The sequence below is a fragment of the Hibiscus syriacus genome, unplaced genomic scaffold, assembly GCF_006381635.1.
Source record: "Hibiscus syriacus cultivar Baekdansim isolate YM2019G1 unplaced genomic scaffold, ASM638163v2 tig00110788_pilon, whole genome shotgun sequence".
Classification (NCBI taxonomy): Eukaryota; Viridiplantae; Streptophyta; class Magnoliopsida; order Malvales; family Malvaceae; genus Hibiscus; species Hibiscus syriacus.
In genome coordinates this window covers 1,082,588-1,108,079 of record NW_024062863.1, presented here as the reverse complement: position 1 = coordinate 1,108,079, position 25,492 = coordinate 1,082,588, and the positions used below count along the sequence as shown (strand labels likewise).

General features: G+C 31.4%; 2 protein-coding genes and 1 pseudogene across 2 annotated transcripts; 2 read left to right on the top strand and 1 right to left on the bottom strand.

The window, feature by feature from the left end:
• Positions 1-2,107: 2,107 nt before the first annotated feature.
• LOC120140592 (cytochrome P450 71A1-like) lies at positions 2,108-3,707 on the top strand. The gene has a single exon (XM_039155559.1). The coding sequence runs from the start codon at positions 2,143-2,145 to the stop codon at positions 3,694-3,696; it is 1,554 nt and encodes a 517-aa protein (XP_039011490.1). The 5' UTR covers positions 2,108-2,142; the 3' UTR covers positions 3,697-3,707.
• A 3,786-nt stretch (positions 3,708-7,493) lies between these two features.
• LOC120140595 (protein MIZU-KUSSEI 1-like) lies at positions 7,494-8,285 on the top strand. Its single transcript, XM_039155563.1, has one exon. The coding sequence runs from the start codon at positions 7,502-7,504 to the stop codon at positions 8,189-8,191; it is 690 nt and encodes a 229-aa protein (XP_039011494.1). The 5' UTR covers positions 7,494-7,501; the 3' UTR covers positions 8,192-8,285.
• Positions 8,286-12,209: 3,924 nt separating this feature from the next.
• LOC120140596 lies at positions 12,210-12,795 on the bottom strand (annotated as a pseudogene).
• Positions 12,796-25,492: the final 12,697 nt, after the last annotated feature.

Genomic DNA, 25,492 nt, shown 5'->3' with positions numbered 1-25,492 from the left:
GTTCGCGTTGCGAATCTGGAAACTGATTTGCGATACTAGAGATCGCGTTGCGAATTAGTTGGTCATTTTGGCAAATCCAAAAAAAAGTTGGTTAAAATCGTATATTATTAGGCATTTTTGGTTAATGAGGTTATTTTCTATTCCTTTTTTCTTATTTTTCATTACGACACTAATTTTAGCACCTTTTTGTTTGTTTGTTTATTTTTTAATATTAGATTTAACATCATCACTACTGATCAATATGACACTAATTTATTATTCTATTAATCTTTCCTACCTTAGATCATCGAATTAAATTTGGATACGTAACATGCGATCGTAACTAGTTCTTTCACGATGCTTGACTATGATTTGCATTTTATCGACGGTGTTTCAGTAGTTTTATCCCATATTGTGATTCGTTTGTCGTAACATTCATATATGTTTGTATCTACCTTTCGTTTAAATTTTTTTGCACTTGGTTTTCACATTTTCTTTGTATATTTCATATATGATCTTAAGTGGTTAGTTTCTTAATAATTATATGAGAATATTTCAATTATATATTTAGTTTATGATTTTAACTATAAATTTTTATTATAATTTTGGATATTTTCTATCTCTTAATAAAATTAGTTGTTTTTTTAAATAACACTAAGTTCAGTTAGGGATGTTTATTTTCGAATATCAGATATCACTCAATTTGAAATCTTGAATATCCAAAAATTCGGATCACTAAAATTGTAATCCGTATCTAATCTGAAAAAATCGAATATTCAAATTTTTGAATATCTAAATTTTAAGATCATATAAATGGATATTCGTATCCGAATAAAAATTCTAATTTTGATAAAAATTTCATATTTAAATTTAATATTTTATGTTGTATCATTTTTTTTTTTTTTTTGTGATTTTATACAACAATATAAAATATTCATAGATGTCGGTTACATAATCCTTTTATCCATTATTAACGAAATAGTCCATAGACTAATATTACTATAACAGAGCAGTTTCTATTAAAGAGAGAATTTAAAACAATTGCATTAAGGTAATGTCATTATAAATATAATCACATGAAAAATTATGAATATAGTTGATTGAAGTTTGGAAGTATATATATATATATATATATATATATATATATATATATATATATATATATATATATATATATATATATATTTTTCGGTATTTAGATGGTGAAATTTTGAGTTTTGAATAGTAAATTTTAACGGACAAAGATATTATTCATCGTTCATTCATGCGTGTTGTTTAGTTTATTTAAATTTTTGTTTTTAATTTTATATTTTTTTCAATTTAATACTTTAAATTATATTTTTATCAAAATTAGCCCATAATTATTTATATTTTTTATAATTTATTTTAAATCATATACAATTACAAATTACAATTAAATGTTCTCACATTTATGAAACATTGAAAGACGAAAAATAATTAATCCACAAATGATTCAACTTTAATCCGTATTCAACCTGAATTTTATCTGTTAATGATGTGACTTGATTTGAACAAGATCTTACTGAAGTCCATCCGAATCTAAACTAACTTGATATTTAATTGTTTCGGACTCGAATCGTTTTGACATAAACTGACATCGATCCAAACTAAAATTAACCCGACTTGAACTGAATTCGATGTCAAATCAACATGAAAATAACTCGAACTGATTTAACTTAAACCTGAATTGATCTAAGTCGAACCATTAAATTAACATAATTCATCTTGTATAAGATTTAAACTGATCTGATTCAACTGAACACCCTCAGGCGTTGGATATTTCATGTTTGGGTCAGTTGGTTGATTGAGATTATTGGTTCTGGATAAATATTCTAAAGGCTCATTTTTAATCAGATTTTTGAATAATTGAATTCTGATAGATTTGTATTTAATTTGATTATATATTTTTTAGAACATTTAACTTAAATTATTTACAATTTTAAAAATAAATTAAATATTTAAATTTTTAGATCGAATCATCGGATTAATTGATTGGTTGGATAGAATTTTTTTTCACACCCCTAGGTTGAGGGACATGTGCAAGAGTTGGTAGCGATAACGCAAGCAATTTTAACATTATTATTTCAACAACCAATAACCCAGAATTTTCAACGCCTTTGATCTCAGTTCGAGTAGTGAAAAATGGCGATATATCCATGGGATTTTCTAAGCCGATCTTCATGGTTTTCCATTAATAAAGGCCTACTCTACAGTCCCCTCGTTCTATCGCTTCTTATCCTACTCTTCATCAACGGCTTCCTCAAGTTCAAACATCGTAGTCATCGAAATCCGCCTCCGTCACCGCCAAAACTACCAATCATCGGCAACCTCCATCAGCTCGGCAGACTCCCTCACCGCTCCTTACGCTCTCTTTCCGACAAGTATGGCCCTCTAATGCTTCTAAAGCTCGGCCAGATCCCAGCACTTGTGATTTCATCAGCTAAAATCGTGGAAGAAATGGTGAAGAATCACGATGTCGTTTTCTCGGATCGACCAAGTATGACAGCAGCAAAAATCATGCTTTACGGACGCTCGGACTTCTTTTTGGCACCATATGGCGAGTACTGGAGAACAGCTAGAAAGATTTGTGTTTTAGAACTTTTAAGCCAAAAAAGGGTTCAATCATTTCGGTTCGTTCGAGAAGAAGAAGTTGCTTCGCTGATCAACAGAATACGCCATGAATGTTGCAATGGAAGGTCAGTAAATCTAAGTCAAATGTTGCTTGAAACTTCACATACTATATCTTCTAGATGCATTATTGGGAAAAAAGCCAAAGATGATGGGAATTTCGGAGTGTTTGCCAAAAGATTCGTGAGAACATTTTCGGATTTTAGCTTCGGAGATTTGTTCCCTGGTCTGGGATGGCTTGATGTTCTTACTGGACTTATTGGACGCTTCAAAACAACCTTCAATGAAATGGATGCTTTCCTTGATTCAGTGATTCAAGAGCAAATTAAGAGTTCTGAAAGTAACATACTAGACGAAGACCATAGCAAGAAAGACCTTGTGCAAATCCTCCTCCATTTACTTCAGAATGACCAAGATACAAAGCTCACGATGAACAACGTCAAAGCAATTTTACTGGATATGTTCCTGGCGGGAACTGAAAGTACTGCAACAACAACAGAATGGGCAATGGCGGAGCTTTTGAAGAATCCAAGAGTGTTGAAAAGGGTCCAAGAAGAGGTTCGAAGAGTGGTGAATGTAAAAGGAAAAGTTGAAGAAGATGATATCAACAAAATGGAGTATTTGAAATGCATCATCAAAGAAACTCTAAGAATACACCCTGCTGCTCCTCTGTTGGTGCCCCGTGAAACATCGGCCAGAATCAAACTGAATGGCTATGACATCTTGCCTAAGACAAGAGTTCTCATCAATGCATGGATGATCCAAAGGGATCCACAGGTTTGGGAAAACCCAGAAGAGTTTATCCCAGAGAGATTTGAAAACAACACCATTGATTTCAGAGGTTCCAACTTTGAGTTCATTCCATTTGGTGTGGGAAGAAGGGGTTGCCCTGGGATATCATTTGGGGTCTCTGTTCTTGAATTTTTTATTGCCAATCTTTTGTATTGGTTTGACTGGAAATTGGCAGATGACGCTGATTGTGTGAGCTTAGACATGACCGAAACCTTCTTTATTGCAGCCTCTAAAAAGTTACCTCTCCATCTTGTACCAAGTGCTTATTGTAGTTGATGTATCTAGTTGTTTAGACCGGTATATGCAATGATATCAATGTTGTTTTCATTTACATGTAATAAAATCTAATAAAGTGGTTTTATTCCCGTCGAATATATCCGAGTTTAAAGTTTAAAGTTTAGAGGTATTTTTAAACTATGTTCAGAGTACATATTAATCCCCAAATATTGAAATATTCTAAATTAATCTCAAACTATTAACACAATTTCAAACATATCATCGTATTAATTTAACTAACTATTTGAATATTAAATGTCAAGTCTATTGATTCTTTGCTTCCAACAGTCTCACTTTGGCAAAAGTTTACTCTTCAAGAAGTACCGCTACAAGCGCAAATTCCATACCAAATGCTGTTGAAATTCAATAGGAGCCCCCTCTTTTCGGTTTTTTCTGCTTAAACACAGATGGGTATGTGGGTATTGACAACAGAGGTTCAACTGGTGGTGTTTTACGTGATCATTATGGCAACTCCGTTATGGGTTTTTATCGGACTTTTGGGTACCTCCGCAGCGGTTCAGTCCTAGCTTTGGCGGTGTTAGATGGTTTAAAGTTAGCGTGGGAAAGAGGTTTTCATCACTTAATTTTCCAGATTGTTAGCGCTGATGCTTTTCAGATGATGACGTTGGCCTCCTCCAATAGTCTAATCGCTCAGGTTAGAAGTATTTTTTTTATTTGATTAATAGAGATTGGTGAGTTAAATACAAACTAATCCCAAGGGAAACAAACATGGTTGTTAATTTTCTGGCAAAGCTCATGACAGTATTGATGGTGAACTCAGGATATTTGACGCGTGTACTTCAAACATTCATTAGATCTTAGATCGGGATGCAGTAGGGTCTCCTATGTTCCCTATGTTTTTTAGGCTCATTTTTATTCCAAAAACATGTCAACTTTGATCCAAAGTCAAATGTATTCGGATCAATTTTTAAACACGTGTGCATATGTTATATGCTTTGTCGTATAAAAAATTTGATTGACATTAAAATTTAATGGGTTATCTTTTGAATACATAATATTCAAGTTGTTCATACAGTGATATAAAATGTTTAGAATTTAATACATATGTTTCAAATACGTTTCTCAATACATCTAAGTTGATATTTTAAATGTGTTTCTCAACATAGTAATTTAACAAATTATTTGAACATTAAATATCGATTCTAGTCTGACCTGAAATAATATTTAAATTTTGACAATGATACTCCAATAATTAGTAAAGATGATAATTCAATTAATAAAATTGTGATCGTTTCTTATCCGTTTTTAGTGAAGATGTTACTACAATTAAATTTACAACAATTAACCAATGCGTGAAATCTTCACAATTCAATTTCATTGACCTCACCCCAGTGCAACAAGTGCAATATTTTCTGGGATGGCAGAACAAGGGCTTGCTTTGTTGTATGTAATATCACGCATGCCTCGGACCCGACACATAAAAAACTCGACTGCCACTCGAACAATCGATACAAAACCCTATACAGATATAGAAAACTAGACCTTCAGAGATAGCTGAAAAATGGAGAAAAGTAGGGATCAAGTAGGTTATAATCTACATAAACCAGCAACCCCATTTCAGTGGAATATATATAATGATGTACAATTAACAAAGCAAAGTGGCCCAACTATTGAAGAATGATGGATGAGTCGATGATAAAAAATAAAAACAAAGCACGAACATCGATTTCTGTGTTGGCCGCTGCATACCACTGAAAGAATTCCAACTCTTTCTTTTATGGGAGAGGCTATGAAAGCCATGAAACTAGGAAAGGTGGCCATGCTACAGTTGGACAACTTAAAACCACCACATATATACACACACGTGTATATATATATACGTATATATATTAAAGAATTAAAGATAAGCATGAACAAAACGATCTTAGTAATTAAGAAATTTATTGTTATTCTTTGAGATCTTGAGTTTAAGTATTACGTATGTTGAAGTATGAATATTTATTGTCGAAAGATTTAACATCTTTGAACTGATACAATATGTATTCAAGATAAATATATAACCTAATTTCATGAAAAAAGATAGAGCGCGTGAAATTTGAATTTTCCAAGTAGAAAGAAGCAGAAAATCAAAAGTTATAAGCAGTCGACATATAGTGGAAAAGATCATTCTTGGGTCAGGAATTGGGAATTTTTTTATTATAAAATATTTTTGCTTTTTGATGACTTCTATGATTAGTTTTTTTTTCTTTTGATACATTATATGATTAGTTTTTTTCCTTTTGATACATTCTATGATTAGGGTTTAAATGAATTTGTAGGGCACCAATCCCCACAATATGGGTGCACCCAAAAGCAATGATTGGGAGAACTCGGGCTAAATGTAATCATTTTATAGAAAATTAATGCAACTGTTAATGTATCCTTATTAAACATATGGAAAGGAATGAAACTGAACTTATCGTAGGTCAAAATTTTCACGAGAGAAGAAACATAAGAATAAATAAAATAATAATAAGAACTTATATTCTTAATGTCTAATAATCCAAAAATTATTATATGGATCAGACTCATCACATTATTTGTTATCACAGTTAATAAAATATATTTATCCTAAAATAATTTTTAAATAATTATCCACTCTTTGTTTATATGTAGGAAAGAGGAGAAGATTCACCTTAAAAAAATGAGATGAATGGATTTATTGATTGATACTATGAATAATGTGATGCGACGAATTTATCTAATAAATTTTCTTAAAAATTATATAGATTCGAATACATTTGAAATCAAATCAATTTCTCAAAAGAGATTAAAAATTTCCTAACACTTTTATTAAATGAGAGTAATATTGCATCGGGAGAAAAATAGTGAACTGTTATTCGTTTGGGCTTATTAATAAAAGAAGGATGACTTCCCCTATTTTTTTTAAATTCAAAGGTAAAATGAAAGAAGGGCCAAAATAAAAGAAATGATAAGAAGAGTCGATTATAAAAAAAACTCATTTATAAGTTTATTTATATGGTTCTTTTTTTTAATTTTTTTTATATTTTAAATATTGGTGAAAGTATGTAATATGTTAAGTACAAGGTAAAATTTGGAGTTCAAACGATAAAGCCTAATAAATTTAAGGACTAGTGATATAATTTTATCATTTTATGTTTGTTTGTAAACGTTAAATGAGCATGTTTGTGAATGTTACATAAATCGAAAATGAACACGAACATAATAATAAAAAATTAAACGAACACGGATTGAACATGAACATCTTTAAGAAAAACAAACAAAAAGACAACCTTGTTCATTCAAATTTGATTCAATTACACCCTTAAATGTAACTATCAAGTTGAATATAATATAAAATAAACATATAAAATAAATAAATAAATAAATAAATAAACCCTTTTGGCAAGTTGAGTCTGATTTTTTTTCTTCAAGAAATTGATAGTTCATGTAGGGACTTCGTTTTCTAAAGCGAGGGACTGTCTTTAAAGTAAAATAAGTTTTGCTAAGTAGAAAGTTAGGGAGAATCCAAATTATTAGTGCACATATTAATATATACATAAATATTTAATTTAGATTATAATCTAAAAAAAACAATACATAAGTTAAATCCACTCCCTTAATTGGCCGTGTGGGGCAGTTTGATGTTCGTCAGGATTCTCTTTCACTAAACCAAAGAACTAGAAACAAAGAATTAAATACCAACAAGCCCCACAAATCAATGTAATCCAAAAGCATTGAAAAAATAAAACCTTGACTCTCTCTCTCTCTCTCTCTCTCTCTCTCTGTTCTTCACACTCATTAAGCCTATTTTGTTCTCCTTTTTCATATCTTAAACCCTGCTATGGCAACCATAACCTCTTCAAACTCTGATGAAGAAGACACCAATGGAAAAAGAATAACTCTTAAACCCCATGCAGTTTCTTTGCTCACACCCAGGAAGAAAAAGCTTCCGGCAGCCGCGTCGGTTCCCATCGCCAGGCTTCGATCCGTCGTATCAGCTTTAAGGAAGAACCGTTCGGGGCTCGGGTCACGAGTGATTGGCACTCTTTTCGGTTACAGGCACGGACACGTTCATTTCTCTTTGCAGAAAGATCCCAATTCCCCGCCAGCTTTCCTCGTTGAGCTCGCCACGCCGATAAGCGGTTTGGATCGGGAAATGGCGTCCGGACCGGTCAGGATCGCTCTGGAGTGCGATAAACGCAAAGAAGAAGACCGTAATAACAATGGTTCGAGTTCGACCGTGAGATTGCTGGAAGAGACCGTTTGGAGAACTTACTGTGACGGAAAGAAATGTGGGTTCGCAACGAGGAGAGACTACGGAGCTAACGAACGGAACATCCTTAAAGCCTTGGAACCAATCTCCATGGGAGGTGGAGTTTTACCAGCGACCGAAACCGAAGCTGGCGAAGTTATGTACATGAGAGCTACATTCGAGAGAATCGTTGGGTCGAGGGATTCGGAAGCTTTCTATATGATGAATCCTGATAGCAACGGTGCTCCTGAACTTAGTGTTTATCTGCTTAGAGTTTGAAAGTCTGCCATGGAAGATGAGTGAAGAAGTGGGAGCTTAGTTCTAGAGTTTCTGTTCAAGGATTGCTTCCTTGCGGAGGAATTGGGTTTTAATTTTACTAGTGTTTTGGGTTAGTTTTGGTGGGAGGGGTGAACATACATTTTAGCATGATATGGTAGGTGGGGTCTTAAAGTTAAAGGTGTGTATATCTACAACTTATTTTACTTCAATCTTTGATCAAGTAATGAGGCAATAAGCCTGGTTCATGCAATCATTGATTATATTTGTGAACAAATATGTTAAATAATCATTTAGGACATTAAGAGATTTAAACTTTAATTTTATGAATGGAGAAGATTAATTTTTTTAATAAACTTTTACAATATTCAAATCATTCATGATTAGGTATATGTTTTTTTCCAAGTATTTAAATACAAAATTTTTAAACATACACTCTATATATGAGTGATCGAAGACAAAATTAGTATACGCATGTTGTTATTGTTATGGGAAGTTATGTTGTGCGGCGTTTAAAAAATGGCGTGACCGGTTAAATAAGTGATCGGTTAAAATTTAGATCAATTATTTTATATCATTTAACCGAAAATATTACCAAGTACAATAACATATTAGGTACCGCTTATATAATGTAATAGGTAACGTTTATATAATAAAATAGGTTAATTATCAGAAACATTATCAAGCACAATAATATATTAGGTACCGCTTATATAATGTAATAGGTATCACTTATATAATAAAAAAAGTTAATTACTGGAAACATTATCAAACACAATAACATATTAGATAGCGCTTATATAATGTAATAGGTAGCGCTTATATAATAAAATAGGTATCGCTTATATAATAAAGTATGTTAATTACTGAAAACATTATCAAGAACAATAACATATTAGGTACCACTTATATAATGTAATAGGTAACACTTATATAATAAAATAGGTTAATTACTGGAAACATTATCAAGCACAATAACATATTAGGTAGCGCTTATATAACGTAATAGGTTAATTACTTAATTTGTTATTACAACATATTAGGTAAACACTTAAAATATTACCAAGGATAACATAACTGGTTAATTATTATTTTGTTATTTTAAAATAACTTGTACGTTTATTATAATGTAATAACATTTTTTTGTTATTACTTAACTTGTACGTTATAAAAAAAGCTACGTTAATTGATTATAATATTTTTTATATTCATTTATTAACGAAAAAAATAATTGCATATTGTAATTAAGTTTACAATGTAATATAATAAGAATATTATTTGAAAATAAATTATTTATGAATTGTAAAAAAATACTTATTATCTAATTATTACATACATATTAACGTAATTTGTAAAGGACTTGAAAAGATTATTTATTTATTGTAAGGATTCTTTTGTTTTTAATGATGTAAAAACTCATTAATTTTTTTTATAACGTACAGTTAAGTAATAACCGCTTATATAACATTATTTTATTGATTACTTAATTTGTTATTACAACATATTAGGTAAACACTTAAAATGTTATAAAGGATAACAATAAAATAATATTATTTATTTACAAAATAATAATATTATTTTTAAAATAAACATTGCAAATTTATCCATTACATTATAATTATCAGTTTCAATGTTTTTGGGATCGATACAATTTTAAATGTATTGATACTTTATGCGTGCACCTCGTTGCATTCATTCTGGAAAAAAGTATCGACACAAACTTAAAATGTGTCGATACATTATGTAGACATATTTTCTCATAAAACCGGTATATTTATACAAAGTACATTGTAAATTTACCTATTACATTGTAATTATCGGTTTCGATGTTTTTGGGATCGATACTTTTAATAAATGTATCGACACTTTATGTGCACCTTGTTTGGCATTCATTCTGGATAAAATGTATCAACACTTTTTAAATTTGTGTTGATACGTTATGTTGACCTATTCTCTCATAAAATCGGTATATTTATATCGGCTATATTATAAATTTACCTATTATATTATAATTATCGGTTTCGATGTAACATATGTGTCGATACTTTTTGAAAATGTATCGACACATATATTTCACTATTCTCTCGTTATAATATAATTAATGATATATTATTCTTATTATAATAAATATAATTTATAATAATTTTATTTTAATAAAATATAATAATCATAATTTTTTATTTATAAAATTATAGATATAATATTTTAATAGTAATATTGATATAAATAATATTAAATAAATTATTCTAATATTTTAAAAATAATATTATTATTTTGTTAATAAATAATATTATTTTATTGTATTTGATTTTTATAATAAAGATTTTTTTTAAAAAATTGTATAATTTGTGTTTACTAATTTTATCATTAAAAAAGTTTATTTTTACCGGTTTTGTTATTGTTGGGTTAATAAAATCGATAAAAATTACTTAAAATATTATTATTTCTACCTAAAATATCAATATTTTTTAACATTTCCGGTAAAATGTTCAACAATAACAAAACTGGTAAAAAAATAAAAAAACTAGTAGCGTTTTACATGTTTTGTTAAAATAATGGTATTTTCGGTAATTTTTACCGATTTTGTTATGCACAACAATAATAAAATCGATATATTTTTACCCGATAAAATACCAAATAATAACAAAACCGATAAAAATAATGATATTTTCGATAATTTTTACTAATTTTATTATACACAATAATAATAAAATCAGTACCACTTTTTTTTAAACTAATAATAAAACTGATATCATTTTTTTAGCTATATATTAAGCACCTCACGTGAGCTTTCCCCTGTTGTTGTTTGACCTGACCCAACTCGTGTTCATGGTCATGCCTTCGCTTCGCCATGCATCGTATCTTTATTCTTTTCTGGACAAAATTCATATATTTCTTACTCTTTTTTTCTTTCTTTCCTTATGGTCAAACTTTTAAAAGTTCTGATAGTCTTCTATCCATCATCCGTAATAAGCGACATTTGAAAAGCACTTACGATTTGACGTATCTTTATTAAAAAGATGCTATTTGGGAGTTAATCTAAAAAAGATATTAATTAAAAATCTGTTTTTTAAATGATATTTGAATAAAAAATCTATATTTGTATTGTTATCTATTTAACATTAAAGATAATTTTAAATATTTAAAATCAATCAAATATAATCCTTTAAATGGATAACTAAAAGTCAAATCGGTTTGACTTTGGATACCTTTTGGGTTTTGCATGAGTGGGCTGGCATCGTCTCCATTAGCCATAGAACGCAGAGTCGAAAACATAAGAATTGGGGCTCACATAATATCCACTCCTTTTGTGATCATATCAGGAATCATGTATATTTAATCATGAAGCTTGGGTCGTGATTGCTCACATAATTCTTTCATTAATTATAATGAAAATAAAATGAATTTTATGATTATCTGTTTATTTTTCAATAAATATTTATAATAAAAATAATTATTATTTTGGATGGTGAATTTTTTTTATATTTTAAAAAATCAATAAAATTTATATTCAAGTAGCATTACACAGCTAGCTATATATAATATTATTCATAATCTTTAGCTGTTTATTTTGGTCGGCAATATTAATAAAAAAGACAGTATTTCAATGGTTGAAAATACTGTCAACACTCTCAAAATGTAATTATTTTAAGGCTTTAGCTTTCAAACAAGTTTTTACTTGGACCTTGGTATTAATTCTAGGAGGACAAAATTTAGATTGTATAATGGATTTGTAAGTATAAGATGAATATAAATATATTAGATTTATATTTTGCAAAATATATTAAAATTGAGATGTGATTATATTATCATCGAATACATCAAATTATTATGGAACATAATTATACGAAAAACTAAAAACCAAGCAGATACTTTAGGCATTTCATGGGATCCCAAATCTCATTTTCCTGTTCTAATGAATCTTATTATTTGATAAAAAGAAAAAGAAAGAAATTATTCACACAACACCCGTAGTTACAAGATGATGTTTAATTACACAGAGAATAAAGGGACAAATAACCTAACACAAATATTCTCGGTTACTATGTCGCTAAAGAAACGCCTAGAAAATCCAAGGCCGACTTCGCCATTACAGAAGAAAATTCACTGAAACTAATAACACCATCCCCGTCGGAATCCGCTTCTCTCATCATCTCGATCAGCTCCTTATACTTCAACGGATGACCCATTTTGGCCATGCAACCCGCAAGCTCTGCCGCCGTGATGATCCCATTACCGTCGCGGTCGAACAACCGGAAAACCTCCATGAGCTCTTCTTAGTTCACCAGTATCTCTTCTTTCAACGTGGGCAATATAGCGTTCACTAGCTCGTCGAATTCCACCGCACCGTTGCCGTTGGAATCCATGTTGGATAACAGGACATGGATCTGATCACCCGACAGTTTCAGCCCCAAAGACCGGAGAAGTGCCGCAAGCTCGAGGACGGTGAGGCTGCCGTCGGAATCCATGTCGAACCTCGCGAAAATGTCCTTCAACTGCTTCAGTTGATCAGCTCGTAACTCCACCATTTTTTTTTTTTAATTTGAAGAAGGAAAAAAAAAGACGAGATATGAATTGATGTCTTAAACGATGGAATATGAAGACTCCGACGATGGCTCCGGCAGGAGGAAACGGAGGAAGAACAATGAGATAGAGAGACAAATTAGAAGGAAACTTGATAGAAATATTATGGATTATTTTCGGGAGAGGAGTGACGAATTTGTTTCAAGTGTGAGGTTTAAATTTGATATTTTGGGTAAAATTAAAAATAGAAAGCGTGTCAACGTCGGTGGATACATGCATGCATGTGTATTGGAGTTTCAAGGAAACCTAGTATTTTGTTTTTTATTTTTTTTAACATTTAATACTTTATTTTAAAAAAATAAACGCAGATTAAATACATAAGTTACAAAATTCTGCATAAAATAATCACTTAAAAGTAATATATATATATATATATATATAAAATGAAATAACTTGAACAAATAATATAAATAAACAAATATCAATCTTGGAAGCAAAAAAATTAAACAAAGAAATGCTATAAGATTAGATAAAAACATCTATTATTTTTTTAAATAGTCTGAGACGATTAAAAAGTAATATTTATTCAAAAATTTCTTAATTTATTAACAACACATATTTTACAGACACAATTATTCATACTCATATCCTTTAAAAAGAATTACATTCCCCTTTGACTTTTACTACTAAGATCACTCAATGAATTCAAACACCCATCATTTTCATACAAAAAGAAACATCAGTTTACAAAAATTAACATAACTTGTATTATCAAGGAGAAAAAGAATAAAAATAACAATATCAAAATTAATATCATCATGGGTAATAAAAAATTAAGAGCAGTAGTACAAGAGAGAATATTATATATATATATATGGCCTGATTGTTTTATAATTGTAATTATTTTTGCTGCACTGTCATTGTCGGTGAAGCAGGCTCCTTTTAATATATTGCCATACAACTAAAAAAGGTTGGTTTTGTTTCCGATCATTGACTAAAGAATGTAGGGTCCATTAAAAAAATCGGAACCTAAATACAGTACTATGTAATCAATATTTTTTATTTAATGAAATAATATGTAAAAAATCAATTAACTGCATTAACATGTCACATTTTCAGCCTTAGGGTTAATTTGACCGGAAAATATTCATGGACTGACTTATAAAAGTTACCAAATTCAAGGGTCAATTGGTAGAATAAGTCTTTTTTTTCCAAAGGAATCGCATCATCATGGGTAGTTCTGCGGTGCGGCGCCTAAAAAACGGCTAATATACGGCGTGACCGGTTAAACAAGTGACCGGTTAAAATTTAGACCGGTTATGTTATATTATTTAACCGGAAATATTATAAAGTACAATAACATACTAGGTAGCGCTTATATAATGTAATAGGTAGCGCTTATATTTACATATTTTATAAGTAAACCGGTATATTTATACCGATAGCATTGCAAATTTACCTATTACATTATATTATATTGAAAGTGTCCATACTTTTTATAAAAATGATCGATACTTTAACAGTGTTTCATGTTTTCCACCTACAATATTAATTTAATAATTTCATTTGCACAAAAAATTATTTGATTGTTTTGATATTTTATAAAATAATATTTAGAATTTTTAATTTAATAATAATATATATCGTAACGTAAAAAATAAATCATTAGACGCCTATAATTACTAAATTAATATCTTAAAACTCACTCAAAAGATAACCTTAAATTAATGTTTTCCACAGTGAAAAAAGTATGGACACTTTTATAAAAAGGATAGACACTTTACAATATAACCACTACCTATTACATTATATAAACGATACCTATTACATTATATAAGGGCTACCTATTACATCATATGTTTACCTATTATATTGAAAGTGTCCATACTTTTTATAAAAATGATCGATACTTTTTTTAAAAGTTATGTAATTTATGTTTCAATTTTTTAACAGTGTTTCATGTTTTCCACCTACAATATTAATTTAATAATTTCATTTGCACAAAAAATTATTTGATTGTTTTTATATTTTATAAAATAATATTTAGAATTTTTAATTTAATAATAATATATATCGTAACGTAAGAAATAAATCATTAGACGCCTATAATTACTAAATTAATATCTTAAAACTCACTCAAAGGATAACCTTAAGAACACTTGAAGAAGCAAGAGAACAACTATCCAAGCAATCAAAAACGAGAAAATCCCAACATGATAACAACTGAACATATCATATCAATGTTCAAACTCAAGTTGTAGATTTTGATTTCCTTTTGCTTGGCATCATATGAGATTTGGATTTTGATTTCCTTTTGCTTGGCACCATATGAGCTTTGGATTTTGATGAGCATCGGAAGTATTTCAGACTTATGATTTGGGTGGTACTCAACTTATGATTTTAGTTGCTATTTGTTACATTTCTTGTATACCACCCAGATCATACGCCCGAAACGTTTCTGACGCTTTAAAGTTGACCAAAAAATAAAATGGTCGGGATTTCCCTCGCGTTTATACGTTGGAAAAAAAACAATGGAAATTAGGAATAATCAATGATAACATGCATATTGGCTTGGGCTAATATTTATAGTGGAGCCGAAATATATATTGAAATTCAAACTCAAATTGAAATTTAAATTCAAACTCCAATTACATATGAAATGAATTTGAAATGCAGTGTTAAATTGAACATGAAAATTGCATAATTGATTCATACTGTTCAAGTAACATGCTTTATGAACCATCAAGCTAAAAGACAATATTGATTGAGTTCAAAGCTGAGTTGTGAGTTGATGGAGTTGTCACACTTGTCACATGGTTGGAATAAAGTACTCACATGCGAGATAGATTGTTTTGTTATACATAACCCATCTCAACGAAATTAATCCAATGAAAAAGAGTTATTTCTAACAAAGTCCGGAACATTATTTTTCCAAATAATGTACCCATAACAATGTTCAATTAATGTACCCACAACAATGTTTAATTGATTTGTTGTTTAATTTTCAATTTGAATTATTTGATTTAATAATTTCATTTGCACAAAAAATTATTTGACTGTTTTGATATTTTATAAAATAATATTTAGAATTTTTAATTTAATAATAATATATATCGTAACGTAAAAAATAAATCATTATACGCCTATAATTACTAAATTAATATCTTAAAACTCACTCAAAAGATAACCTTAAATTAATGTTTTCCACAGTGAAAAAAGTATGGACACTTTTATAAAAAGGATAGACACTTTACAATATAACCACTACCTATTACATTATATAAACGATACCTATTACATTATATAAGGGCTACCTATTACATCATATGTTTACCTATTATATTGAAAGTGTCCATACTTTTTATAAAAAGGATCGATACTTTTTTAAAAGTTATGTAATTTATGTTTCAATTTTTTAACAGTGTTTCATGTTTTCCACCTACAATATTGATTTAATAATTTCATTTGCACAAAAAATTAGTTGATTGTTTTGATATTTTATAAAATATTATTTAGAATTTTTAATTTAATAATAATATATACCGTAACGTAAAAAATAAATCATTAGACGCCTATAATTACTAAATTAATATCTTAAAACTCACTCAAAAGATGTATATACCTAAATATGTAGTTAACAAACATACCTAAATATGTAGTTATTGTACATACCTAAATTTAATGATAATATACTTGTAGTTATTGTACATACCTAAATATGTACTGCGAATTTAATGTTGTACACACCCTTTAACTACTACTACCAATGCCACATCCTATTGAAAGCAGCACGACATAAACATGTTCAAAATGAACCTTTGTTTACATATCCATCAACTCCTGGAGCACTGAACTTGCACAACAAAATTTTTGCCATGGATAATACTGATGTAGACAATGTTAAGCCAACCGAGGAATGCCATGAAGTACATAATGTTGATGAATCTGACAGATTGGTTGGTCAGCTCTTCTGTTCACGTGATCAAGCTTGGCACTTTTACAAGGGATTCGCACGGGAACATGGGTTTAGTGCACGTAAGGGAACAACACGGCTTGACGTGGAAGGGAATGTGAAGACACAAGAATTTTGTTGTTCCAAAGAAGGGTTTCGAGTATCAAAAGTCAATACTGTTGATCGTCAACGTGCTCATACGCCAGTCACAAGAACAGGATGTAAGGCTAGAGTCGTAGTTACAGCAACAAATACAAACGATCAGTGGGTTATAAGTAAGTCTGATCAGAAACATAATCATGTATTGTGCACATCTGCTATGACACCATTTATGCGTTCTAATAGAGCTGTAAGTAAGGCTGATATCGATGAGGCAACAACATTGAAAGAGGTCGGTGTTGGCACGTCACAAGTAATGAACTATTTAACGCAGCAGGCAGGGGGCTATCATAATGTTGGATTTACACATAAAGACCTCTACAATGCACTTCAAAGAGGTAAAGCAAAGGAAATCGTCGATGGGGATGTGAATGCGCTTATTGCCTACTTTGATTATAAGAAACATGATGATCCCGGGTTTTTTATGACATACTCGGTAGACGAATCGGGGGCATTGTATAATCTTATTTGGTCGGATTCTACATCGAGATCGGATTACACATGCTTCGGTGATGTAATTGCGTTCGACACAACGTACAAAGATAATTTGTATGGTCGACCAATTATGCCTATTGTTGGTGTCAATCATCACCATAACACAATTGTGTTTGCCACTGCCATAATCGTTGACGAAACGTCTCAATCTTTCGAGTGGGTGCTACAGAATTTTTTAGAAGCCATGATGAATAAATCACCTATTTATGTTGTAACCGATGGGGATAGGGCAATGCAGAGGGCTATCAAATATGTTATCCCTTATGCTAAGCACAGATTATGTTCTTGGCATCTTTCTCGCAATGCACAAGCTAACATTGGTGACCCAAAGTTTACAACAGCATTCTCAAAATGCATGGCTTCCTGGTGGACAACCAAGGAATTTGATATTCAATGGCGTTCGATTGTTTCAGAATTCAACGTCCAAAAGCATCCATGGGTGATTGAGAATGGAAATACACGACACTTATGGGCACAAGCATATCTAACCGGTCATTTCTTTGCCAATATTCGCTCAACACAAAGGTGCGAGTCTATGAATGCTTCACTAGCTATTGCACTGAAACACAAGAAGACATATTTAGATGTTGTTCGTGCAATTGAAGATGGAATTAGTAGAATGCGTATGAACGAGTTGAAAGCGGATTACTTAAGTTCCCATACGAAGCCCTTACAGATCACAAAACTGGTCGACCTTGAAAGCCATACCGCTGCGATTTTTACCCGCGAATCTTTTCGTGTGTTCCAAGATGAACTTATACGGGAGACATTGTACTGGATTGAGGCAGAGATTAAGTCCTTATCAGATGAATGTCAACATTATATTTTGTCAAAGTACGCAGAAAAAAATAGGAAATTTGAAATTAGTTTTGATTCTCGTACGAAAACTCTAATTTGCTCCTGCAAAAAATTCGAGACCGTTGGACTTCCGTGTCGCCATCAACTTCACATTTTGAAGCAATTGGACTACACATATTTGCCCGAGACTTTGATTCAAAGTAGGTGGACTAATGATGCGAAGGCTTCTGCACCCAGCTATGTTGATTTGAATGTGTCTCCAGAAGTGATGCAAATGGCAAGGTTCGCTGCTCTACGTTCAACATCAAGTAGGTTATGCTACATTGCATCAAAGACAGACGAGTCTTTCAAAACCGCAAGAGATGAGATGAAAAAACTAATAGAAGAATTAGAAAACTCGTTTGGTTTGAATCATTCAGTCAACCAGAGCATTGTAGTAAACAATGTTCGTGACCCTCAACGAAAACAACGCAAGCGAAAAGAAGTGCCGAAGAACAAGGTCGAGAAGAAAATTAGGCGATGTGGGTACTGCAACGGTGAGGGGCATAACAAACTAACATGTCCTCAAGTCAAGCTTAGTTTGAGTACAAGCACACAGCCTACATCAACTGATTTTTTCGAAGACGGAATGGAATGACAACGATCTCCATATATATATCGTAAGTATCAACATGACTCCTATTGTATGTACATATAAATATTTTGAATGAAGGAAGAAAAACCGCGTTACTTCAAATTACCGACACTTTTTTAAATGGTATCGACACATTTTTATTCCAATCTGGACATAAAGTACCGACACAATATTATAAAGTGTCGATATAGGTTGTAGACCTATTCGCTCATAAAACCGGTATATTTATACCGGTTATATTACAAAATTATCTATTACATTATAATTATGGGTTCCGATGTGTAAAATGTCGACACTTTTTTAAATCGTATCGACACATTTTTCTTCCAATATGGACATAAAGTACCGACACAATATTAAAAAGTGTCGATATAGGTTGTAGACCTATTCGCGCATAAGACCGGTATATTTATACCGGTTATATTGCAAATTTACCTATTTTATTATAATATGTTGAAAGTGTCCATACTTTTTATAAAAATGATCGATACTTTTTTAAAGATATGTAATTTATGTTTCAATATTTTTTAAGTATGTTTCATGTTTTCCACCTACAATATTAATTTAATAATTTCATTTGCACAAAAAATTAGTTGATTGTTTTGATATTTTATAAAATAATATTAAGAATTTTTAATTAATAATAATATATACCGTAACGTAAAAAATTAATCATTAGACGCCTATAATTACTAAATTAATATCTTAAAACTCACTCAAAAGATAACCTTAAATTAATGTTTTCCACAGTGAAAAAAGTATAGACACTTTTATAAAAAGGATAGATACTTTACAATATATTAAAAAAGTATAGACACTCAAATGTATATGTACACATAGAAGCAAATATGGAATAATTAATGAAAATATACACACAATATAATCACACCAAAATATAAATACACAAGAATGTTCAAATAATGTACCGACAAACAAAATTAATCCGATGAAAAAGGGTTGTTTCTAACGAAGTCTGGAACATTAGAGGCCTTCAACAATTTTTCCAAATACTCTCGTATGTTTCCGCCTTTTTCTGAGGACATACATAAATAATTTCAATTATCAAACTAATGAGGTGCAATTTTACTAACAATAAATTAAATTCGCATAAGCATGAATAAATTTGTGTCATACCTAGAGCTTTGTCGTTCGAATGGGAAGCAGCGTCAAAGGTATGTGGACATATGTAATTGTATTTCTATATAAACACATAAGTTGTTAAAATAATCAATGTCTGAACACCTGTTCAACTGGAAAAACATATTGCATAAATGCAACTTACCGGATTATAAATCATTTTTTCCGCTGAATCATCGACCAAAAGTGTATTTAGCTCGTTAAAATCTGGACACGCGTTCCAAACATCATTGAGATCTTTACAGTAGGTAACAGAATCGTATGTTTTGCATTTTTTTGATCCTGTTCACAAACAGTCGAACATAAATATGTAGGAATCATAGACAACGAAAAGTCAGCAAACTGTAATGACATTCATCTTACCCACACGAATAGAAAATGCTCGGAAAATACAGGTAGTTTCTCAAGTACACGGTCGACGTTATGCCTGAGATTGTAATCAAGTTTGAATGTTAACATTCAAATGTATATTAACGATTTTGACTACAGTAATTCAATTGCCTCAAACATGTTCTAACCTCATCTTTGAAGACCAAAGGGCAACAACAAAATTGTCGACACAAAATTGCATAAATTCAAATAATCCTCTTCTGAGGACAACATCTACAACATGAAGAAAATGAGATTAAAGTTCTACGCTTATATGTTAAAATAATGGATACAAAAGAATAGAATTAAAACCTGTCGGCAGTCTTGGGATGTAGGCAAGGACACCATTGAGATCAAAAATTAAAAGTTTTCTTGAAGGCGGCGTTGCAGACACGATATACTTGTTTGGATCATCATCTTCATCATCATCGTCATCATCTTCATCGCCAGCTTCATCGTCATCATCATCATCATCGTCATCTTCATCGTCAACTTCATCTTCTGCGACCGCTTGGTTGTCCACATCTGTTAAAAGAAAATAAAATAAAGTTCAGAACGTGTAAATGTTAAGAAACATAGATAATGAATTACCTAACTCGTTTGATGTCGTTGACGTAATTCGTTACGCAACATGGAGACTTCACGTTGCAATGATGAAATATCGAATCGCATTCCACTCACAAGGGAATCAATATGCTCCCGAAAATTGACCATGTATTCCATCACGGTCTTAATTGTGACATCCTCTGCAACTGGAGCTTCTTCCATCATTGCGTCTCCACTTGGTTGCTCTTCTTCATAGCCAACGGGGTCCATTTTCTCCCTCTCTTGATCTAATCCGACCTCCTTGACACGCTTCCAACCGAGTTTTTCAACAAAATCATATCCCGCTTTTTTAATAAATACCATGTCAATCTTGCGGGTTAATCGAACAGGGGCGTCATGCGAAAAATCAACTTCCTTCTTCTTCAACAGATGGGTGATGACACATCCATATGGTAGTGTAGTTGAAATTGTTGCTCCCTTTGTGACCATATATACAATTGTATTAAATATGAGTTTTGCAATGTTTGGAGCCGTTTTGGATTTATACTTTGCTATCCACCAATAATCGCTGTCTCGAAGCGTTGAATGTTTTCCCCCACTAGGCCGGATATACCATGTGAGCATTTTGTGAAACACTCTCGACTCTACATCGAGGTGAATTGGGCTATTTCTAGTAACCCGTTTAATTGTAGACCAATCTACACCATTTTCATCTGAATCCCCTGTATTCGCTACACCTAAACCCTCCGCAATAGTTTCTGGAGATATATATATATCCTTCCCCATGACATGTGTATTAATTCCTATTATATTAGTCTTATTAGGCTCGTGCTGTAAGGAAGCATTGTTGTAGAAGACTCTAACTAGGTTGGGATAATATCTTGGTTCTACACCAAGGAATTCAAGCCAACCCCAAGATGTAAATGTGGATTTAAAACTAAATGCATATTTATCATCAAACAAGAAACCCAGGTCAATGACACGTTCGGGACGAATCTTCCTTACTTTAAAACTCGTCTGCCATCTTTGTTTCTCCATGTCGGATCTAAAAATCAGAGTTTCGAAGGACCTGATTTCCTCAGAAGAATCGTTTGTTACAGAAGGAGGTGGTTGAGAAGAACTGGGTTGAGAAGAGCTTTGAGAAAGACCTCGCTTCTGACGCTGACGTTTTGGAGCCATTTTGGTTGGATGCTACCCCTATTACAATGGAACACAAACACATTCAGGATAAAAACTCCTATATAGAAATCAATCAAACCCATAAAATATCGATAAATTTACCTGAATATCTGATCGTCACTTATGATAACGGTAGAAGAAAGAGGAAGATCTGCCTGCTTGCATTTATGTTTAGGGTTTCTCGATTAAGAGTACTATATATCGTAAACGGTTTCTTGATATTTAAATTAGTATCGACACAAACTATATTAGTGTCGACACATTATTTAGACATATTCTCTCATAAAACCGGTATAATTGTACCGGTTAGATTGAAAAATTACATATTACATTATACTTTTGGGTTCGATGATTTTGGGATCGACACTTTTTATATATGGATCGACACTTTATGGGTGCACCTTGTTTTCCATTCATTCTGGAAAAAAAATATCGACACAAACTATATTAGTGTCGACACATTATTTAGACATATTCTCTCATAAAACCGGTATAATTGTACCGGTTAGATTGAAAAATTACATATTACATTATACTTTTGGGTTCGATGATTTTGGGATCGACACTTTTATATATGGATCGACACTTTATGGGTGCACCTTGTTTTTAATTCATTCTGGAAAAAAAATATCGACACAAACTATATTAGTGTCGACACATTATTTAGACATATTCTCTCATAAAACCGGTATAATTGTACCGGTTAGATTGAAAAATTACATATTACATTATACTTTTGGGTTCGATGATTTTGGGATCGACACTTTTTATATATGGATCGACACTTTATGGGTGCACCTTGTTTTTAATTCATTCTGGAAAAAAAATATCGACACAAACTATATTAGTGTCGACACATTATTTAGACATATTCTCTCATAAAACCGGTATAATTGTACCGGTTAGATTGAAAAATTACATATTACATTATACTTTTGGGTTCGATGATTTTGGGATCGACACTTTTTATATATGGATCGACACTTTATGGGTGCACCTTGTTTTTAATTCATTCTGGAAAAAAAATATCGACACAAACTATATTAGTGTCGACACATTATTTAGACATATTCTCTCATAAAACCGGTATAATTGTACCGGTTAGATTGAAAAATTACTTATTACATTATACTTTTGGGTTCGATGATTTTGGGATCGACACTTTTTATATATGGATCGACACTTTATGGGTGCACCTTGTTTTTAATTCATTCTGGAAAAAAAATATCGACACAAACTATATTAGTGTCGACACATTATTTAGACATATTCTCTCATAAAACCGGTATAATTGTACCGGTTAGATTGAAAAATTACTTATTACATTATACTTTGGATTCGATGATTTTGGGATCGACACTTTTTATATATGGATCGACACTTTATGGGTGCACCTTGTTTTTAATTCATTCTGGAAAAAAAATATCGACACAAACTATATTAGTGTCGACACATTATTTAGACATATTCTCTCATAAAACCGGTATAATTGTACCGGTTAGATTGAAAAATTACATATTACATTATACTTTTGGTTTTCGATGTTTTTGGGATTGACACTTTTTTATATATGGATCGACACTTTATGGGTGCACCCTGTTGGCCATATTGTAAATTTGCCTTTTACTTCCAAGTATCGACATGACCCTTAATGTGTATAAGAAACATGTACAACAACATACTGCTAACTTTTCTCATCTCATTCATAATTATATTCACATACAAAAATATAAATCGTATACAAAATTATAAATCTTATACAAAATTAACTCGACATTTACATCATTGCATTCTTTTGTTATTCTTATGTAATATTGCAGCTTTTGTTATCTCCTGTCTTCGTTCATTTTGATTGTGGCTTACGAGATCGTTTAATACTCGCGATCGATCCCAGTCTCCAACAACATATATTCAAATTGTCAGAACGTTAAGTATTGTCAACTACAGCATTCAATCTACGACTTTTAACAATTTTACCACAAACAATTTTTTCTATCCACTTACAAAATCACCGGTTGCCCCTGTAGAACCGATCGATTCCATCCACATCATCACATACATGCCGCAATCATATCTGTTACAAAATTTGAAAACCACACATGTCAATTATGATGAATACTGCATAAATTAAGCTTTCTATTTGTGATAACATCTCATACCCATTCAATTGCTTATTCTTCTTATGCTCCACAAATTTGAAATTTTTCAAGGGATACTTTCCTAGAGATCCACATGACTCAACCCAAATGCGTTTCTTATTATAAGAATCTAATATTTTAATCTGCATTAAAATAGAAGAAGTTATGCACCAAAAAAATTATGCATTATAATTTACATAATGTCCTTTCATACATACATACATACCAATCTCTTAGCATCCTTCACTCTCTGTTTAGCTGCTTCAGTTGTAAACATACTATCATATATTGTTACAACATGATCTACCATATCCAACACCAACAGATACCAATGTGAATTATGGTAGTTTATTGTGATCATTATCTGCAACAAATTTCACACCCAATTTGACAAAATTCAACATTCTATATCCGAAAACATCATTTGCAATTGGTATGGTGTCTTACCTTCTCACAGTCGGTAAATTTCACATAGTTATCCAATATGACACCCCAGAAGGTAGAAATATTCTCAACACTTTCTTTGTTGTTGGCTTCCAACGCCTGTTGCTGTAATTACGCAACAAACATTATTAATTTACCGTCTATAACACCACTTTTCAATATTTATTAATTTAACTCACCACTAAGAGGTATGGAAGGTAGCCAATCCTCCGGTGTGACTTTTGAGAATCGTAGCATATGGTCCAGGCGAGCAAATCGATAACCTAACAAAATTAATTACACAATCAGAACATATTCAATAAGTTTTATTTATTTTCTACTTTCTACTTACCACACCGCCAACCCATTCCGTAGGCTTCAACGTTGCAACGTCGTATACAGTAGCGAATTGATTTCCCATTGATATTACAGAATATCTGTATGAATCATTAGGATTAATATCTTGTCATGAAATATTTAAATATCACTCACAAAACAATATATTTCACTTACCCCGATTCTAACTCGCTATTCCATAAATAATCACAAATTGCAGCTTCGATGTCATCAATTCCGGTTGGAATATCCGCTTTTTCAACCTACAATTTTGCATACAAATTTTGTCACAACAACATAATAAAAATCAAATTAAGTATTCTTTTATTAAACTTACCTTCTGCTTCTTCTTCTGGGGTGCAGGACATTCCGAATCCAAAACTGCTGCTATAACACTCTCCGGTGTATAAATGACATCGACTTCCTTCCTCCTCATTTCTTCCATCTCTTCTTCTTCCTCCTCCCTCTTTTCTTCTTCATATTTTTTCAGTTCATCGTACTTTTTTCTACATAGCTCTTCATATCTTTTATTTCACCCTTCAATTGAGCTCCTTCATCTGAGTATTTATCAACCACCCCCTTCACCCCCGTAAGTTCACTCCTCAAATCAACAA